At 36.6% G+C, this 22,481-nt stretch overlaps 1 protein-coding gene across 5 annotated transcripts in view; it reads right to left on the bottom strand.

Moving 5' to 3' along the window:
- Positions 1-22,481, bottom strand: part of HACE1 (HECT domain and ankyrin repeat containing E3 ubiquitin protein ligase 1) — a 51,726-nt gene that overhangs the window by 10,249 nt on the left and 18,996 nt on the right. For 3 of the 5 annotated variants that reach the window (XM_071806693.1, XM_065834487.2, XM_071806695.1), the window contains 9 exons: positions 20,857-21,103; positions 14,559-14,896; positions 11,586-11,654; positions 10,864-10,951; positions 9,044-9,155; positions 8,868-8,965; positions 8,587-8,674; positions 7,329-7,478; positions 2,172-2,368 (listed from right to left, as the gene is read on the bottom strand). In XM_071806693.1, coding sequence (XP_071662794.1) covers positions 2,172-2,368; positions 7,329-7,478; positions 8,587-8,674; positions 8,868-8,965; positions 9,044-9,155; positions 10,864-10,951; positions 11,586-11,654; positions 14,559-14,896; positions 20,857-21,103 — 1,387 coding nt within the window. The remainder of the gene's footprint in view (positions 1-2,171; positions 2,369-7,328; positions 7,479-8,586; positions 8,675-8,867; positions 8,966-9,043; positions 9,156-10,863; positions 10,952-11,585; positions 11,655-14,558; positions 14,897-20,856; positions 21,104-22,481) is intronic. The other 2 variants (XM_071806694.1, XM_065834488.2) reach the window with 1 other exon arrangement.

Raw genomic sequence — 22,481 nt, 5'->3', positions numbered from 1 at the left:
GGAAGACTGGAACATTTGCATCATACGGTCTCACAACCATTCACCTACTACACAGTTGATGTAAAAAAATTAAATTCCCCTGTTCAAAGAAAATGAATTTTTACAAAGAGATACTACTGCCGCTCCTCAATGGGGCACTTACTCTCTTTTATTTTGGTTTTCAATAAGAGGGAGATGCATTGTTTGGGTGGTTTCTGTGGGTCTTGTTTTAGTTTTGGCATAGGGGGTTTTTTGTGGGTTTGTTCATTTGGTTTTGGGGTGTGGTTTTTTTTTTGGTTTGTGTTGTTTGTTTTTTAAGGAATAAAGAATCACTCAATTTTTTTAAAAAAATGCTATCCTTTAAACAGATAATCTGCTGGTGCGCATACACACCAAATTCCTTTAGAAGCTGAATTTTCTTTTCCCAGAGGTACAGCAAATACAATGAGTTTTAAACGGCGATCTTTTAGTCCTCTGGTAAAGGTAAAAGATAGATCTCTCTTGCAGGAAAAAAGGTGTTTTATAAAGTAGACACTTTCCTGTTTAACCTGTTAGAACGGCAAAGCTAAAACATACTGCAAAACCACACCACACTAAAGAAATTAGGAAAAATCCCCAAATGCCACTAAAACACAGATCTACAATTTTCAGCAATTTGGTTCACCACTGCCAAAATCAGTGAAAAGGAAACAGTGCCATCCTACAGATGCTTGTTGACTTCACATTTTGCATCTTCAAATTCAGAAATCAATTAACAGTTTCAAAGCTACCACAACAGTCATTCGTTTCTTATCACCTTTCACATAAAAGCTACACAAACTGTCATCCCCTCATGCTGCAGCTGAGGAAGGCTGATGTGCTAGAATGGATCCATCTGCTCTGCACACTTTTCATTGCCCATTTTAGTCTGTGCCCCAAGTCAGAAGCTAACAGAACAAAGTAAGCTACTAATGACTGAGGCTATCCTCACACGGGCAAATTTCTAACTTCGTGTTAACTGATAACTGTTTTTAAATACTGTTTTGAAACCACAATTTGTGTCAAGTACATCTATTTTATACACTGAGAAGCTAGGACTGCCCAGAAACAAGAATCAACATCTTTCTTTTCTCTGATAGGTAATAAAGAAATTCATCATCATTGCCATCACAATTAGACTTGTTTTACCATCTGTATTTTGTCATGAATGACTATATTGTAGGCAACAGTGTAGAATCAGGCTAATAATATGTATTCCTGTTATTGGAATGACACTCTGCCTTCATGAAAATGAGGATTAAACATACAAGAATTAGTGCCAATTCCTCCAAGACAAACTAAAATTTTGTTAGAACAAATGCTGACACCAAGTGGCTATTTACCAATACAACAGCTGTCTACATGATGCAGCGCTGAGTGAATACAGCGTACACAAAGTGGGTTAGCTCAGCACAAATGAAAACCAAAACACAAAGCAGAGTAAGGACAAAAAGGGTCAATTATACAAAAAATTGCAGGTCTACCCAGGACACTCCTGCAGTTACTCCAAACTATCTGAGGGTAACTGCAGAATTCAATTAGACTGATGTCTATCTAAATTTCTAGATGATTTTCAAAATCTGGCTGTGTTTTTCCATATTCATTTTTGAGCTAATGCTGCAGAGAACTCGGGGACTTTCCAAACTGTTAGTATTAATGTAAATTGAAGAGGTAGATTATTGCCATACACATTGACTTGCAAATGGCTGGAAAAAAAGCTTCCTTCAGCCTTTTACTCTGCCAGTTATGTGTATGTTACTGTAGAGCAATTCAGGGTCACCAAGTGCCCTATCAGGCAGCACATGTTGAAACATACCTACGATTTTACTTTCAGCAATTACTATTGTTTTACCTTCCTGATACACACACCCATGACTTAACTTTAGGAATATTTGTAACTGTTAAAATAAATCCTTCCTTTAAAGTTTATCCTATTTTCCTTCCAAAAAGTTCTGTCAGAAAGAAGAACCTCAAACCTGAACACTTACAGAAATTTTAAATACTACTCTTTCTATAACATGCTAAGCTAGAAAAAGGGGGAAGAGTGTTGACAACTTTTTTATTTTGTATATTTCCTTCAAAACACCTATACCTTTTATGTTTCTACTTATTTATAAAGTCAGTCCAACTGGTTTTCATATACTATCAACTTCTGAATAAACTTGTATACTCACCTTGTTTTCCTGTGTAACGAGAATACTTGCACCCCCCGGCTTCAACGGCACTTCCTCCATTGCCCCAAACACATCAGTCTCAACAGAGAAGGTCAGCTCTAAACCCAGATCACTGATATCATTATCTAAAATCCATTGCAAGTTCTTTGCATACTCTGGATCAATAGATGCTACATCCTGATAATTTACAGGTATACCTAGAAAACAAAAACAAAGAGACGGAACGCCTAAAATAAATAGGATAAAGCAAAAAGGGTTTTAACTTAATATCTGGTAGAAGATTGCCCTCTAGAGAGAAACCAGAATAATGCAGTAATAGGAAAAGGCAAAAAGGGATTCACCATTACTAACTACAACACTACTGTACTTAATTCATTTTAAAAGTATTAAAGCATCAAGTTTCCTCCTTACGTTTTTCTTCCCATTGAAGTAAATGGTATACCACTTGAGCAACAACAATTTGCACAATTTTACTTTGCTAATGGATTTCAGTAAAAGCATGTAATCCTATAGAACACAATTTAAATTGGTTTCCTAAAAAATCTTAAAGATTTCTACATAGCATTTAGAAACCAAAATATCATATTTATCTATGTAATATCTTTTTCTCCCAGAAAATCATTTAGAACTGGGGGAGGAGAATAACCTTTCTTTCTGTACTTAGAAAATTCTTTTGCTCTTCAGTTTTCTTCTTTTTAATCATGCTTTCCTATGAGACCTACTATACGGTCATATATCAGAATATGATACACATAATAACTTGAATTATTGAATTATTTATTATTATTTATTAGTTATTTATAGGAACTTTATATTATTATATATTTATAATATATTGCTTATAGGAACTTCAAATTTCCAAACTGAACTTGCAAGTCATTTAGAAGCATTAAGTGGAGAGTTGCTAGAAGTCTGATTTTTATCCAAGTATAAAAACTACCTATTTGCAGCCCCTTCACAGACATGGCACTCAAACAAATTTGAACAAACATGCCCAGAACAAGGCGACCTTGAGTTTGCACAAGAAAATGACCCTCTTCAGTACAAAATAAAACAAACTCCAATTACTTTAGCTCTGTCACAATAGATACTTGAACTCTACCAAGTCAGATAAATATCTGGGGAAAAAGGGCAGGGGGTGAGAGTAGTAATAGGTTTAGAAAAAAAGCAAGTTGTTGGGAAGCACTCTCGTTTCTTCCCCGTGTTCTGCGCATTGTGCAATGTCACAAGGATGCCCATGAGGAGAAGTGGAGAAGTCATAGCAAGCTGTGGACTGCAGAAGCAGCACCCCAGCTAGTTACACAGAGCTCAAAGGCTAGCAGCTGGTGTAAACATGTCAGTGCAAAAGCTGTTCTAGTATTTCCTTGGAAAAGCTGACTGACTAGTGTTGAAATGGTGTGTAAACAAGCTCTAAGGCATATTTTTTATAATACAATTAAGCAATGCTCCAGTTTAAGAGTGGGATAGATGATTTACTAATGAATTTTCATGGTCATATATCTCAAAAAAAATAATCTAACCACTGCCTAGTAGTTTCTAGACGACTTTCACTTTTGCCAACTACTAAGCATGTGAGCATTTCATATATGAAATGCGGAAATAATGATGTCTCTGAGGGATATAAGCAAAATATGTGGGAAAGGATACTGAAGAGTAGGAATCAGACTTTTACAGAAGGAACTGAACCAAGCATTACAATGAAACTATACTCAGAGCCAGCATGTTGTGAGACCAAAGCACTAAGCTCACTCATTTGCTTGAGAGATATTTCAGCAAGCAACAGACTCAAGCCAGGCAGTTAGAAAGAAATTCCATCAGACTTATCAGAACGGAATTTGAATCCCATGAAATACTATTTATCTTTCTCTTGCTATACTCCTAAGGCACCTGTAGTTTGAAGAGGAAGAGAAATCTATCTTAGCATAATTGTGATAAACAGGTATTTCTGTGTGATACAGAACTTCAAAGAGATGCTATAGGTAAGCTCTAAGACAAGTTCAGTAAGTATTCAAAGATCTAAGGCCTCCAGCTCAAAATACACTGACCCAGAAATTAATTTTTGCTTTTGTTCATGCCATTTCAGGAAGTATTTTCTATCATACTGTGAAAGAGGGAACTTAAGTCCAACAGCAGATAGCTAGTTAGGAATTTATATGCTATGTGCCTTTGTGGGTTGGAGGTAGAAGTTTCCATTTCAAAACAGGAAAGCAATTGGCTCCTTAAAAAAAATAAAAAGTAATTGGACAAAAGCACTAGAGAAACTATGTTCTCCTCTCCTGTTAAAGCAGAAGGCACACAGGCAGTTTAAAAAAAAACTAAGAGGCCTTATTAATTTCTGACTATATTTCTGCCTCAGTTCTACATCTGTAATAGAGTGCAGCCCTAATAAACATGAAGACCTATGGAATAATGTTTGATTTCACAGCACACAAAAAAAATCACGCAAGCTATACGTCTAACATCTCACAAAGTAGATTAGTTGTGTGTTAGCTGGGTAATCACTTAACTTGGTGATCTTTCCTTGTGTACCAGACACTGTCACAGAAAGATCTCAGTTCAACACAGTGAAAAAAGGTGATGCACCTACCCAAGTCTCAGAAAAGTAGCCACATTTGTTCACACAGGTTTCAGCTTCTAATTAAGGCACTGCCACATCATGTCTGTCGACTAAAGAGAATAGTTCATATGAAAGGGATTCACACTGTTCCTCAGATACAGGCAGTCTTACCATGCAACTGGTAGATTCAGCACCACCAACAGGAAAAGCTACAAAAAACGAGAATCTCAGTGCAAGGTGAGAAACCAAAGGAATGGAAACGGTCTCAGGCTTCAAAGGATTTCTTACTCCATTACTTCAGGCCTGATTAGTAGCTGAAGGGAGTCTCTGTGTCTGTAACCTGGTAACTGGTATCTGGCAAGAACAACAGTTAGCATAACCCATAGCTAAACCTGAAACAAAAATAAACCAAAAACTCCTCAGGAGCATTCTGCTGCTGTGCAACTTGGGTTCCTTAAGCAAGACGAGAGGAGGTGCACAAAGCTGATGGAAAAAGTTTTGGAAGGGTTTAAATAAACCACTGTGATTGAGACAAAAAAGTAACTACTCTGTCTCTGACAAATAACAAGTAGTGATAAAACCTGTGAACCTTTTGAACTTAAAGAAGCTGAATGTGCACAAACCTCTAGAGAGTTCCAGGATGTCTGTTCAACAGAATGACAAGACCTTACTAAGAGGGACTGGTGAGATCTTGGTAACAGAGACTACTCATTACTGTTTGGTTTGCAATAGTAACTCTAGCAAAATGAAAAGAAGGAAAACAAACAAAAAAGTAAACAATAGGTCATCTTGTCATTTCAGAAACCAACAAATCCAGTATATAATCACAACTCGAACTAGAAAAGAACCCAAATTCATTAGTAGTCATTTGCAAAAGATGTGACAAGAGCAAAAATTGACTATTCTTCAGGTGTCACTGAACAGCAGAGAAATATGCTTTTATAATTTGTGAATACATCAATGTTGATTAGCCTGTGAGTGTCATTCTTCTGCTCACACAGGAGAATTTCTTGATGTCAGAGGCCAACCCTTAAGTCAGTGTTAAATTGTGCCACACAAAGAAAGATATGTCTACTTTCGAACTACTTTCCTCTGTAAAGATCAATGATTAGGGAAGCTCAATGAAGCACTGCCAACATGGTGCTGCTTCAGATCGGCTGATCCATTGCCTCCTGTCCAGTGCACAATCACTCTCCCGCAGCAGAAAGCAGTACTGAGGGAGAAAAGTAAAATGCAACCTGTTGTCAAGATCTTGACAAAGAGGACTGCGGCTGCACCAAACTGCAACAGTGTTTCCTTACACTTGCAAGGAAGAGAAACAGCAAATCTGAAGTTCAGAGTTGATTTGTCCTGGACTCAGAAAACAACACAGGAAGACAGACAGGAAGATAGGCAGGTAGACGGAATTGACTACACAGAAACAGAATGACATGCAAACAATCCCTTGAAAATCTTGCTAGGTCTTAAAGTAAGGAGTGGTTCTGGAGGAAAAGTAAAACTTCCAAAACCAAGCAATCTTATACTTTCAAATAATATTAAAGAATAGTGCTTAAACACCAAGGAAATTGTGCATGCAGCTGCAAAGGAATTTATGTACTTAGAGGAGTAACAGGAACGCAAAGGGAATTTACCCTTCCAGCACATCTTCATGCAAAAGGAAAATCTTTTCATGACAATGTAAAACAGGGGCAGCATGTTCAACAAAATCAAGAGGCACAAAAGTTCTCAAAGAAGAGTCCTAGACCACAGATACCACCAGTTAACAGTGGTCCTCCTCTATCAAAAAGTTACATTTTTATAAATACTTCTGACCAATGCTACCATTGAACGCTACCGTAAGTGTATGAATTTAACTTTCCTCAGGAAGGAGACAGGATGAACAGGCACTGGTTCTCAAACACTGTTTCAGGAAATAAGCAGTATTTGTTGGAGTGGGTAGACAAGGAGTTTCGCAACAGAATGGGTTCACCTTGTTAAAACATTACATGACTGAAGAACTGCAGGCATAATAAAGAACGTCTAACAAATTTTTGCCAGAGTTTCTAAACGTTATCAACTTTGTAAGTCTGTCCTGAGTTAACTAGGGAATGATTATTTTCATTTCTCAAGAATGACACTACATGGCAGGACAGATTAATTTCACAACTGTGACGCAAAGAATTGCATACACCATAAAAACAATTGGCTGCACTAGTCAGCCTTTCAGGCATTCCTAGTCAGCAACAATAAAGGCAACTAAATTATATGATTATGCTTTAGACAGATTAATGATGCCTTCCTTGTTTTTAATTTTAGATTCATATTCAAATATAAATTGAAAGATTAGCTATTTTATTAAAAGTTGCTAACTGTACAAAATTCCCACAGTTTTGCTAATATATTTCTATATTTTGCAGCTATAACAGTTCCTAAGAGAGGATCAAGCTGGAATAGTCATTATTACCGTATTATGTTGTGATGCTGTTGTACATAAAAGATGAGCGAGACATTCATTTCCAAGACTTTTCATTTTTAACACACACACACAAGTACAAAAGGAAAAGGTTTACTGTTCAGACAACTGTTATGGCTAATAAACAGGATTTTAATCAAAAACATACCAAGAATGTGTTTGTAGAATGACCTTGTGAAGTAGATGTTCACCAAATGCCTGTGATTCAGAGCTAGCCCCAGGATCTGGCCTGCAAAACGGAAGTAGTTCAAATGATCTGGATTTACAGAAGAGTTGCTGTTGGGCTGGAAAGTAGTTCCTATAAAATAAAAATATTTTCATGTTTTGTGGCTTACTTGTTTGGGTTTTTTAAATGAAGTTCGTATTTATCAAATACACTAACATCTGAGGCCACTGAAAGAGTTTTATTTCGGGGTTCTGGAAGATTGACTGAGGTTTTTTGCTTACACCAAAAAGATGTTAGAAAGAAATGTATCAGAATGTAACGACATCCTATTATCATTACAATGAAACCGCTTAGCCACTCTCCGAGGTACCACTCTGAAATAATTATCATCAACATATGGGTAATCATGATCTGCTAAATTTGGTCCTCCATCTTGCTATATTGTTGTATGCATTTTTTGCTCACTATAATGGGTCATGATTCTATCAACTTGCGATCATGCTCAGCAGAAATATCAGTATCCATCTACTTCCCTCCACCTGGTTCCAGCCAGATGAAGACAGTCCAGTCTTGGTCTCCTTGGAAAAGACCACCTCAAACAGACATTCCTGAACGTTTCCTTTTAACTTTCAGGAACTCTTCTATGTCTCTACTGTTGCCTGAATTCCTTGCCACTTCCCAAGACTTTGTAAGTAGAAAGCAAAACATTTATCACTGACGATGATGTAAAATCTTTTACTGATAAAGATTTGCTTTATATGAAGCATCCAAAAGTCAAATACAAGGTAGACCTGTGGAGATCAGCATCTGGTTTTACCACAAAATTAAGTGACTGAAATTCTGGATTTCTAAAACAAAATAAAGGAATACCTCCACAGTTCTCTTGCAGATGCAGAAGAAAGGAAAACACTTTCTATACTGCTCTCAAAGCGTTAAGTCCTTCAACTACCAGGCAGAAATACTATGGACTCATCAAAACTAACAACTCACGTTCCTCTTATAAAAGAGCAGACAAAAAATCAAGGAAACTTCAAATTAAGAAAATATTTCATCTGTATTTCATCATTTATAAAAATGTACAAAAATCACTTGTCTGTACATGAGATCAGTTCCATCAGTATTACCTTTAAAGAGTAACAACCTTATATTCTGAAACCAGTTACTTTTTTCTTGAATTATAAAAATGCTTTTATAAAAGACAACACCCTAAAATTAGGAAAAAAAAATGGCAGAAACGTACCATCAGCTGACTGGGTAAATAAGGCATAATCTGGGTTAACTATTTCACTGGATAAGATATCAAACCACTCACGCACCACACCCTGTCCCTGGATGTCAAAAGAATAAAACACATTAGTACACAGAACTTTCACTGCACAAAGTTACGCTGGATAACCACACATTTTTTAATAAAGTATAAAAGTTATTTTATATTAGGATTTAGTTCAAAACAATATTTGTGAAAGAGAATTAATATTCATATATAAATACCATAAAGGAAAACCATGCCGTTTTACTCACCATGCCTTCTTCTCCATGAAATCTCACAGCAATCCCTTGCTTTAGTTTTGCACAATTTGCTTTAGACACAACTTCACAGCTACTCCTAAAAATAGAATCTAAATACGAAGCAACAATTAATTTGTTATAATTCAATATATTTCAATGATATACTAATTCCATTTGTAACACAATACCTCTGTGAACCAAAAGGATGTCATTTTCATTTACAGGCCTGTGCACCATGTCCGAATCTGGCTGCCCAGCATGCAGATGTTCATAGAACCATTCACAGCGATCTTTAAATGGCTGCAAAACAAGAGGTAAACCATATTATATACATGCATTCAAGTGAATAATTTGTCTCTCATGAGCATGACTGGAAAATGGTTATGCATACTTCTCAACTCACTTTTGAGATGGGCAGAGAGTTACTCAGTGCAACCTCAACAGGATATATGTTATTTTGGGAAGAGGAAAGAACTAGACGTGACCTTGAGTGTTTGCTGAAGTCTGGTATGCAGAAAGGTTGGACCACCAGTTACGCAGAAATAGCTATTGGATCTCATCACACAGGAGAAAAAAACAACAAAAGTCCTTCCAGGACAGGGGAGGAAGGAATCTAGACAAGAAGTCAGTCCCTGGCTTCTTCCACACTACTGATAATCAACCACAGCTGAGCGGAGAAGCACAATACAAACTACTCATATTTGCACTAAAGATCATTTGCAATAAGAAACAGTCCAAAGGAACCAGAAACCTTCCAGAGCAATTTCAAGGTGAGAAGGCCCTGGCTTGACTCCGTATTTAGACTGACATTTTGCAGTTCTGAGACAGATATGACACAAGTACAGCCTCTCTCATCTATCACGATTCACAGCACGTACCTGTATTTGATCTAACAAATAGGGTATCAGTTCTGAGGGTCTCTTCACTATTCATCGGTAATGAATTTCAAAAACACACATTTCAACCAAAGAATGATTAAACAATACACCTACACCATGTCCTAAAAATGAAATGAGATTACCAAAACCAATGTGTATCTAAAAATAAAGATACAGTACTGTTTACAACAAGAGAAAGAAAGCTTTTGGAACACACTCTACAACATTCTGGGGGTGGGAAGTGGTTGCTTAGAAGACTTTCACCTTTGTTTTCAGTAATTTATTTCTTTGACCAAAATATTTTAATGTAAGGAACCTTTCTATTAGAGAACAAAGAAAAAGTATAACAGTGTGTGCTAAATGAAGGAGTTCCAGGAGAACTTATCGCCCAAAGATGATCCTCATTTGTAAAAAAACAAATACACAGTTCTGTCTCTGAGCTGCATGTAGACAATCAGAATTTTTTTAATGGTCAGTGATGAAAATGTGGCAGATGCTTAACACTACAGTGTTACATAAAGCAGCAGATTTCCATACAGGGGTTTGCTCGCTAATTTTCCCACTTAACTACAGTAGCTTCCCTAGAATAACAATTATAGAATAACTTTTCAGTGAAACTGAAAAGTGAGTTTAGGGTATGGAAGACATCAGGATTTTACTAAAAAACAAAACAAACAAAACAAATTTAAAAAAAAAAACACACAAAGAACAAAAACAAACAAACAAAAACCTTGTAATCAGCTATGGCCAAATCAATTAAAAGTGCTGTATTTATCCTCTGGTTTGTCTCAAAATGTAAGCCAATTAAGGAAAAAGCACAGCATTGTAAAGCTTAATCTATCAGATGTGCACAAATAGATTCAATAATAGAAAGTTATGTCTGTTTAACTGAAAGTTGGACTTATAAGTCTTGTAACATAGGTCACCTCAAATGGACTTACACATAAAATTTAAGACTTTAGAAGTACAGAAATCTGTCTGCAATATCTGTTTAATCTTTTAACATCACAGATTCAGAAACACTGGAGGTCACACTTTGTTCTTGGATTTTTTTTAAATATTATTATTTTTAAACAGAACATGCTCTTTATATTCATAGAAGTTGTAACTTTGCATCTCCTGACACTTACTTGAGCTTTTATGATGTGCATAAACCTGGACATTAGTTCAGGACACTCAAGAAGAAAATGAAAGTGATCAAATATTATTTTGGGATTTCTGAAAGAAAAACAGGTTAGAAGCCCATTAGTTAGAGATCTAAAAATAATGCTTCATGATACAAGAAGTCTACATAAAGAGAAAAATGCAATTAGTCGTGCAGAAAAGCTTCAATAGTCTCTTCTATTTTGTAATGTTTTCCAAAAGACTTATACTACCTCATGCTCTGAACATGAAGGATTACATGCAGCTCTCCAGACAGAAGCGAGGTTGTAAACTGGGCAGTTCCAGAAGAACTGGGAAAAGGCTACGCGTACAAAGATGGTTCAGACTCCTTTAAGAAGTCGCTAAGTATAATACATTGGAGGAAGAATGAAAATCATCTGCCTCAAATGGGAAGGCTTTATTGTGAACAAAGATGAAGAAAGAATCTGTTAAGAAAATTATCCTGTTGCTCTGTGAAAAATATTTTGTTCATAAAATCCCACAGGATCTTACAAAAGAATCACCTACATACACAGAAGAACTCATTTAAGCCTGAGCTCTTAATCATTAATATACACTCCCTCAAATTCTGCAGGACCATTGAAATGCATATGGTATGTATGTCACAATACCCTAAAAATACAACACAGTAAGAAGAAAAATACATGAGTTTGAATTATTTTGGGGAAAAAAAATTCCTGAAGCTTACCGGTTAACAAAACACTTAAGGACATCATCATGTTTACAGACAAATTCTATAAAACGAGGTGATGTCATCCTGTTCAAAGAAAATCATAACATGCTTTTGGTTAATGAAACTGAAAATAATTTGAATTACAGAAATTGTCACATTTTATTTTTTTAATAAAATACTATGCAAATAGAAACTGATGTTTTTAACTAGTCTATCATGAAATTAAATACTCAGCAGCATTCAGATTTCATAATAAAATAACAGAAGGGCAAAAATGCCAATAATCAAGGTGGTCAAGCAACCTAATCATTGTTATAAACAATATGAACAAAGAAGAGCTCAAAATAATAAAAATACACATTTTTCTGTTGAATCCTCCTAGCTTTCAATACAACAACGGAAGTACATATTTGGAAGGACTGATATTATATGCACAATGTACATGATATGCACATTGCTCTATATTTTTGTTCATTGAATAAAACTCCCACCATGCACCTTGTAAACTGTGGTGAGGAAAACGATCAGAAGGAAATAACCTTACAAGAAAATAAGATCTTCCAAAAACCAAATATAAACATTTTAAACACACTTCTGCTCTGACTGACGGTCTGGAAGTATTAAACTACTAAAAGAGAGCTCCCTGAAAGGAAATGAACTTTCTATCCCTGTAGATTGCCACAGAAGCTTGTAAGATGCAATATACAGAGAAGAGGAACAAAACTTTGAACACACTTGTCAGTTTTCATGATGAAAACTTGGAACACTGTGTTTCAGTATATTAATAAAGAACACCTAAATTCAATAACAGCATTTGCAAAAGAAAAGCTATCATGGCAAGTAAAAGAAAATAACATCAGTATTTCGTATGTCAACTAGCTCATTTTCTATTTAGGCATGAAATGCCACCTTTATTTTATGAATATTAGGAACAACAGAAAACAACAAGCTTTCTTTACTCTCCTCCATTAAATATAAAGATACTCAAATCTAAAATTAAAGCTATTTTAATTTATTTTGTCTGAAAATGTAATTTGTTATAATTTCAAATGTTATTTGAAGATGGCAGCAGTACTGAAGTACACCATTGTGCCATTTACTCCTATTAACGTGAAAACTTCAGTAAAACAGAGTAAGTCTCAGATGCCTGTACTTCTCTACGCAGTTCTGAAAAGCCCTAAAGCAACACAGAACTCAGGTGTGCTCTGCTTTACTTACCTGTATCCCAGGGAGTTCTCTCAGTTGTCACTGAAACAGTTCATAGTCTCCTAATTTTTATGATCACAGAATCATACAATGTCCTGAGTTGGAAGGGACCCACAAGGATCACCAAGTCCAACTCCTGTCCCTGCATATGACAACCCCACAGTTCACACCATGTGTCTGAGAGTGTTGTCCAGTCTCTTCTTGAACACTGTCAGGCTTGGGGCCATGACACCTGCCTGGGGAGCCTGTTCCAGTGCTCTACCACCCACTGGGTGAAGAACCTTTTCCTAATGTCCAACCTAAACCTCCCCTGGCACATGTTCCTGTCATCCCCTCAGGTTCCATCATTGGTCACTAAAGAGAAGAGTAGTAACAAATGATAACAAATCCCAATTAAACTTAAGTAGCATCCATGGGGCCTCTCCCTAACCTGAAGTGTAGATTATGCAGAGGGACAGACAGGCTCATTGGGCAAGACCCATCACTAAGTCACCTGGACACATGGCGACAGTCACCTCTGCAATTGAATCCTGGTATAAAAAGATAAAGGCCGGGGCAGGGGGAAATTTACTTAATCACATAGTCATGGCCCCAAGCCTGACAGTAATTCAAGAAGAGACTGGACAATGCCCTCAGACACATGGTGTGAACTGTGGGGTTGTCATATGCACGGACAGGAGTTGGACTTGATGATCCTTGTGGGTCCCTTCCAACTCAGGACATTCCACGATTCTATAATTCTATAATCTTTTCTACCTTTCATCTGTCTGCTGTAAATAATACTTTTCTGGCATTTTATCTTAGTAAGGTTTGATGGAGATTTCAAGGGAACACGAAAGTACTGAAGTGCTTGTGGAATGTGCTGATCCCCAGATCATCTTCCAGAGTGTCCACAGAGGAGTGTGCCCCAGATAAATGGTATTCATCAACTCGAAAACTTTTATTCCACTAGGTTTGGTAGAGAAAGAAAAACCCTTCCAGTGGCTGGGAAGAACCAAGAGTTGTCATGTACTGGCAACCTCACTTCCAGACTCCTCAGTGAGCTTGTAATATCACCATACTTACCTAACCCTCAAGAGGGTCAAAGGATCCTTTCCTTGCAAGTTCACAAATATAATCCATAACAGTCTTGGACAGACTAAGACCGCAGGTACAGTGGACACACTTTTTTTCTTTTTTAAACAGACACTGATGGTATTACATTGACCTAAGTTGTAGCACCTGTCCCACATTAAACCATGTTTGTGACAGCCAGGGACAGGATTCCAAGTGAGTGTTATGGTGAGATTCAGCTCTCCTTGTTATAAACTTCTGCAGTATAGCCGAAGAAGTTTTGCCTCAGCTGGCATTTTCATACAAAAAAGATAATTCACTTTTTTTTTTTTTTCTGAGCTTATGGTTCTTTTTGGATAATCACATTAAACTCAGGGATAATTTCACATTAAGAACCAACAGCAATAACTGCTAAGTTTCAAAAGGTTAAAGTTACATCACCAGCAAGTATTACATGTGATTACAAAGAGCCTTTAGACATTCAATATGAAATCTGTCACAATGCAGCTATGGCCATAGGCAGCAGTACTATAAAAATTCGCTGTGCTGTTTGGTGCCATTAAAGCTGGGGAAAAAAAGCATTCAAATAATTGAACTAGTGAAAGCATTAAAAAAGCATACCCTTGCCTTTCACTAATATCATCTGGTCAGCACAAACATTCTTCCAAGAAAGAACATACGATGTTAAAATGGTAACAGTGTAGGTAACGAACAGGATCCTTTCCTTACCCCTGAGGCATCTGACAGGAGCAGCACATATAAAAGGCTTGAATGACAGCACTTAGCCTGTTTGCTGTCATGGAGATAACATCCTGGCAATCAGCACAAGCTTCCTGCTTCCCAGCAACATCGTATGTTTTAGACTCGCCAGCATCAGTGGATAGTTCTGTTCTGCCCTCAGTTCCTGCAGTGGCAAAGGAAGTCAGAGGAGTAGCATCCTGGTGATCTGGTCCTTTTTGTTTCAATAAAATAGAAGTAATGTTGGCAGAGTCTCTTTTGTTTTTCATCAGCTCTGTGGCTATAAGAACGAGCCATTCATCTAGAGAATGCCACAGCAGTTCCAGTGGCTGCAATAAACACATGCAAAAAACAGATAAAAAATGAACATGTTGACATCAGATAATATTAATGATGTGATGATCCTCTTAAGGCAAATAAATATCACGCATATTTAAAAGCTTTAAATGATCCTTTAGAAGTCGTGAGACAAATACTCAAATTCTGTACTTGTATCTAAAGAGCACAAAGAGAAAATTTCATATATAAGGAAAATAATCAAGCAGCAGATGGAATAAAGATAAAATAATTTAGAAAGAGTGAAGCACTGAACTATTTAACAGAGTTTGGCCACATGGTTGTTATGTCACTGCCTGACTACTGTAGTCAAATAATACACAGGTTGAATCTCCAGAATAAGAATGTCAGTTCTTTTTTAAGGCCCTGGTCAAAGAAACTTCTACTGGGTGGATGAAGCAAAACCCAGACAACACTGCTGAGATTCAGATGCATGCACATACCTAGGAAGATGTGCTTTATGCACAGTGTGAGCTCATACGGCTCATTTTGATAGTACCCCAGATGTCTCAAAATAAGGGTCACTAATACCTAGCTTTATGAAACAAAACAAAGTATCAGCAGAATCACATATCAATTTTTGAAGACATACATTTTATTTTATTGTAACGAAGTCACTCTTTATTCACTACCAGCAGCTTAAAAGCAACATAATCGAAAACTGGTACAATTCCAACATTACACATTTGGTCTGAAGTGCAGGCCTACTACAGAGGAGAGAAAGGGCTGAGAAACCTGTGTATTTCTCATGAATATTTAAAAAAAACTTGAGGGCTGACTGTCCCTTAATGGTGCTTACAGGACATTTCACAAGCATACAGAACCACAGAATCACAGAATGGTTGGGGTTGGAAGGAACCTCTGGAGATCATCTAGTCCAATCCACCTGCTAAAGCAGGTTCACCCAGAGCAGATCACACAGGAATGTGTCCAGGTGGGCCCCGAATGTCTCCAGAGACAGAGACTCCACAACCTCTTCGGGCAGCCTGTTCCAGTGCTCTGGCACCCTCAAAGTAAATAAGTTTTTCCTTGTATTCAGATGGAACCTCCTGTGCTTCAGTCTGTGCCCGCTGCCCCTCATTCTATTGTTGGGCACCACTGAAAGGAGTCTGGTCCCATCCTCTTGACATCCACCCTTGAGAAATTTACAAACATTTATGAGATGCCTCTCAGCTTTCTCTTCTCCAGGCTGAACAGACCCAGCTCTCTCAGTCTCTCCTCACAAGAAAGATGCTCTAGGTTCATAATCATCTTCATAGCCTGCGGCTGGACTCCCTCCAATAATTCCTTGTCCTTCTTCAACTGGGGAGCCCAGAACTGGACACAGCACTCCAGATACGGTCTCACCAGGGCAGAATAGAGGGGGACACACTTTTCTTAATGCACCCCAGGAGACCATTGGCCTTCTTGGCCACAAGGGCACATTGCTGATTCATGGTCAACCTGTTCTCAACCAGAACCCCCAAGTCCTTCTCTGCAATGCTGCTTTCCAGCAGGTCCACGTCTAACCTGTACTGGTACCTGTCCAGTGCGCACAGCGGTTTGTATCCTACAGGAAAGCACTTCTGACTCAAGTGTTTCATAGCATTCCAGAAGTAAGAGTTAACTTCTAAATACATTAGTTTTTCCATATATTACTGTTGCATCAACAATTTTCACCATTTAAAACATTCAAAGTCTTAGCAGATATTGAAAATCATGTTATCTTCTAAACTTGCCTTTGAAAATTAAGAGCTATTCACAGCACACTGTACCAGAAGTCTACACTACCTGTAGTCAGTACACCTAATAACAGCATGCATTTAATATACAATAAATTACTTCTCATAAAAGCTGTGTATTAAAAAATTCTGGGTTTGAAGTATATTATTAAGAATTTATTGTTATGCTTCCCAAGAGAAATTTTGGGGAAAGCCAGTCTGATCTCTAAAAATGGTAGGCTTTACTTAATATGTTGTATGACATGCATTATTCAATCCTTGTACTCCTGGTGACCAAACATTTCTCCAGATGGCGATGTCAATACCTCCAGTGGAGGTACCATTTTCTACAAAATGTCTCCCATGCAGGATCAAGCCAGCTTCTTCCCAGGGCCTGCCTGGCAGATCTTCAGCACAAAACAAAAATGCAGAATAGCTTTCTAATGGAAAAAATGATTAATTAAATATATGGAAGAATTAAAACGCATCTGTGTTCTTAACATGTAACTTACAAGAAACTAGGTATTTACTAAAATACTAATACGTAGTTTTCTTCTCCCAAACTTTGCAATGCCTAGTTTGTCAGACACCGTTTTTCCACTGATATCTTGTGTTTTATCTTTTATTTCCCACAGACTTAGCATGCCTTTCAGAACTCTTACAGCTGATTCGTTTTTTCCAAAGCTAGCTTTTCACAGATTTTGATCACAAATGCATTCAAAAGTGTAGTCAAGCATAGCAACTTCAACATTTCACATTCTTTTTTTCTAGTCTAACTGCAGGATATAAAGTACTTCTCTAAATATTGGCCACAACCTCCATATCCATGACTGTCCACATTTTATGTTAGCATACATAATCAGACCTTTTGAAGTGTAATACGGACATAAATCATTACCAACACTTTTTCAAAACTACAAGTTGTCATCCTTCTGTCGATTCTTACCATGAACGATATATTAAACACAGACCTCCAATCAACCTTCAGTTTTCCTATCTCATTTCAGAAAAGTTTCTTTGGAATTATAGAACTGAGTCGGATCAAGTACCAAGCTTTTACAGCTGCACCCCTCGTCCCTCAAATGCAAGGATTTAGTTTTGCAACGCCTTCCTTTTTACCCATCTAGAAAGCAAGACACTAGAAATCAAACCCATATTGAAACTGCAACACTGGAGCAAAATATTTTGCCAGGTAACAGAGTCTTTTAAGACACAGGGAGCCAGATGTGACTAGTCCATGAAGTGACTGTGTCACTGTAGAGAAGTCAATTCAATTCTAGAAGAGAATAGCATAATATATGTATATATAAAATATATAAGGGGAAAATGCCATGGGTTTCCAAACTTTGTTCAACCAGACAAGGAGATTTTGCGGCAAGTTCCCCTAAAATGTGATCATACTGAACAGCAACTGGAAAAGCAATACATGAAGAAGTAATACAGGTAAACCTGGTTAAAATTACTATTCGTAAAGTTTCTCACTGGTAGGATCTCATTTGAGCTAGTAGTAGCTTATTTCAAGATTGGGTGTCAAAAGTCAATGACTATTTTGTTTCTTCCAATATCAGTACAATAATGTGCCTTAATTAGCAAGTGTTTCCACTTTAGAGCATCTGGATAGGCCTGAATTGACCAAGTTGCATAGAGGGAACTTCCATAAAGCAAAGATAGTCCTGTGATATTCCTGTCCTTGTGAAGCACTAACATTCCTCAGTAGCCTCAGGTTAAGATACATACACACATTCACTCATTTCCAAGCTAGATTACAGTGACAACTCTTGAAAATATGTTCAATCAGCATTAAAAGACAAAAGTTTTTCTTCGTTTCTTATACTGGCTAAAGTATGTTTTGGCATCAGCTTTTGAAAAGGAGTTATGAAGTACATCTTTAAGTTCCATGTTGACTTTTTGAATATGGATTTAACTCCTGTTCTGGAGCAGCAATCGCTGTGGTTTCCTTAATGCTCTGTACTAAACAGTTACACAACCTATATTCAAGAAATCTTAAATAAAGCAAAAACCAGTAAAGGAGTTCTTTGTCACTGACATGCATGTCCCACATGCAATTACTGGTGTCAAAGAAGACATAACAACTGCCAGGTCTTCGAGTAGCCTCCATACCATTGTAATAATCAAGAGATATAGTGGGATTTTTTTCCCTCGTCACAAAAGGTAAAAGGGACCATCACAACCAGGTTTTCAAGAAAAAGACAAAAGAGAAAAAGGAAAGGGAAGGCTGGAGTAAGAGAGAACAGGAGTCACCCAGTGGAGTCAGTGCAATGTCTAATCTCCCACTACTCAGTTACTGTAAATTCAGGGAAGAACAGGCTAATCCAACCACAACTGGACACTACCTGAGCATTGCCAGACCTGTGTGCCGCATTCCCAAACAAGAGTAAGTTTTCATCAGCAGTTTTGTATTTTTGAGTTTGAAATTTAAATCAACCTTAAAAAAAAAAAAATCATAGAGAGAACAGTGGCACTAAAGCAGGTCTGCCTCAGTTTTAATACTTCCAAAATAAATAAATAAAATAACAGCAATAATAATATTAAAATAAGCCTGATTTTTTTTAATTTTCTTAGTTAGTGCAACAGTAGCATATATTTTGCTCATTTATTAAAAACATAAATGTTGTTTTTACGGAATTAAGAATTACTGATATATCCTGGGATAACTGTGCCAGTTGTATAATGTAAGTCTACTGCACAAGACTTAACTCCATACTAAATTGAGAAACAATTTTTTCGGCATACAAAATAGTTTGGGCAGAGAAGTGATTTTGCTGAAATACAATTTCCTTTGTAAATCACAACTGAAATCTTTTTTCCCCTTTTTGAAGAAAAAAAGGTAGCAGAATACCTACACAGAAAAGTAACAGAATATCTCACTGCAGATAGTTCCTGTACTAAGCACATTTAGCATCTGCTTGTTATTTAATCTGGTATATTTAAACCAATTTTCATTAAAACTGTTGGAAAATGCTGTCTTTGATACAATTATTCTCTTCATTTGGGTAGGGCTTTGTTTTTTTGAAAATGGAAATCTGGTCAACTCACAATGTGCCAGTCTAGCTCAACATATTTTGATGAACAACTCTAAACGACAATCACTACACTGCACAGTGTACAACGCCTTACTTTTTGCACACAGTATTTTTCATACTCAAGCACTAGTTCTATTTTCATTATATAAGTCAATTCCTTATTAAAACTATTCTGCTATCAGAAAAACAAATATTTGTGCTTGTTTTCTAAATAGTCTAATGCTTTCCTTCTTTCTAAGAGAAGAAATTTAAATAAAAACTGAGTTACTTAACTGCATATAGCTGGAATTACAGTATCATCTTTCATGACCTTATCAATATAGCTGTCTTAAAAGTCATTACCAGTAACCTGATAAATACATATCATCACATAAGTGCAGTAATTTCAAAATATCATTTTCACAACACCCTGGAAGAAATGCAAAGGTTAAGGAAAATTCTCATGTAATCACTAGCATCTAAGTTTGGTGATATGAATTGTGCCATGTATGGAGGAAGAAAAGGGTAAAAAGAGATGACCTTTCAGTTCTTGTTATTTAGATGCTCTGAACAGTATGTCAGTTATATACCCAATGCAGATTGAGTGTCATGCAGGAAACCAGGACTGCTTTACAGAAAGGCAAGCTATGATTTTCTACAGAGGGTTTCTTCAACCAACAAGTATAAAAAAAGCCTTCAGAAATTAAACATCTAAGTGGCAAGCACCTAAATCAAGTGTTTGAAAACAGCTATAAATCAATAATCCTGTGAGGGTAGTAGTAAGAGCTGGTATGTTTCAAAGCATGTAATAATGAAATAAAGAAAAACTTGGGAAAAAACTTCACGGTCACAGTGAAAACAACGGACAGTAAGAATTCAATTATTTCCATTTACCTCGTGAAGCTGGATAAAACGGAATGATCAGAACTCCCAATGCATCTCCAAATATAATTTTGAAATTATATTAATACAAACTATTATATTAATATCACCACATCTTGAGATTACTACACTCTTAATAATAGAAATAAAAACAACGTTTACTAAAATCAGCTGGGTAACTCAACCTTCAACATCTAACAAACAATGTATTAAATATGAAAAAAAACAGAAATCATAAGATGAGATGTACGTCAGTGGTTAAATGAATCCAGTGGAAAAAATATAATGAAGGAGAACCAAAGAGGTAAGCTTAACTTAAGAAGGGATAGGGACATCAACCAAACTTACTTCCTGTTCATGAGATGTCTGATTAATGAATGCATGCTTTGTGAAATTCATCTCTTTAACGTCTATCTTCCTAACAACATCATATACTTTTCTGACCTTGAACACCTGACTTCTTGGAGTTTTATTTCCATTGTAGCCCATGTCATTTCCATTACTGGGAGAGGATGGGCCAATGCGAAAGACATGGCAAAATATCCTCACGATCCTTAAGAGACTCTTCATTTGAGCTTCATAATTACTTGACAAGCTGGGGGAAAAAATGGAATATTTAAGTTTCTTTTCCTAGATGAAACAATTTCATATATTAAGGAGTAAGCAGTCTAATGGTAGGGTCTGACACACATGCTGAAAAAAAAAACCTAGCCTTTAAACCCTAGTGAATTTTAACTTTCATTTCCTGCACCTGCAAAAGTCAAATGTAAGCACTATAACTTTACTAATGTGTACTCGTAATTTTAACTAGAAGCAAAATAAGAACAGCAAAATCTATATCTTGCAAAGTACTTCATTTGTTTTTACGCACATGTACCCTTCTTATGAACTGCTGTAAGAAATTCAACTTACTACAGTAAGGATCTCAACATATGAAACCAACTGGACTTTCCAGATGAAAGTATTTTTCAAACCAGAAAAGAGAGCATCCAATGGTAAATGTGTACTGACAAATTAGATATGCTGCCACAGCCCATCCTCATCTAACTATGATCCTAAATTCCCATTATCCCCCTCAATCAGACAAGGGATGAGGATGGTAAAGATGGCACTATTTCTACTCAAGAGAAACATAATCTAAAATATTACATAAAAGCACTACTATGTTACTTATTTATCCAATAAATATATTAAAAGGTTTGTGTCATCTTAAATGAACCAGCCAACATTGAACTCAATACCAATATAATGTAGAATATGAGATACTCAGGAGTTCATGCAGAAGCAGAACATTCTCCAAACTCAACTTGGTTTTCCCTTCTTAAACCCCAAGTATGAGAGATCTTCTGTCTTGAACACATAACAAAAACTGAAAGCAATTAAAGCTTCTGCTGAACTCTACTCATTTATAAACACTATATAAGTGAGCACATATTCAATTCTATCCTTAAAGTATTTGCATCTTAAAAGCATGCTTTCTAACTGTAAGATCAGTATACAGCAGAAAACTGACACCTTAGAGGATGCTATAAACCTCTGATTGCAATTAATAATCTGTTAATTCACAAATGTGAAATACAGCTAGTTGTAACATCACAGTACCTTTTTCATGACTTCACTCTCACTATGACATGGGTAAAAGCAAAAGACCTATTTGTTTTCAGCAATTTTAATGACTGCCAGTGAGGTGTTAATATTAGAAAGCCACACACTAAGAATTTTACCAAACTTATATACAAAGTACAACTTTCTTTTCACAATCTAGACTTTCAACAGCATAGTTTTCAGTAAATCAAGCTAAGAAAGGAACACAAAGAGCAGACAGTGCAACAGTAAGAATGTTAAGTTTATAACAAGGTAAAGAAAATCCCCTGTTTAGCAAGCTGTAATTATATTAACAGAAGCACTGGTCACAGCCACAAATTAGCATTTGTAAGAATTTTGCTTATGTACCAGAAGTATCTATGAATCCA

Source organism: Patagioenas fasciata, chromosome 3 (assembly GCF_037038585.1).
Source record: "Patagioenas fasciata isolate bPatFas1 chromosome 3, bPatFas1.hap1, whole genome shotgun sequence".
In the NCBI taxonomy this organism is placed as follows: domain Eukaryota; kingdom Metazoa; phylum Chordata; class Aves; order Columbiformes; family Columbidae; genus Patagioenas; species Patagioenas fasciata.
This window is presented reverse-complemented; position numbering and strand designations above follow the sequence as displayed.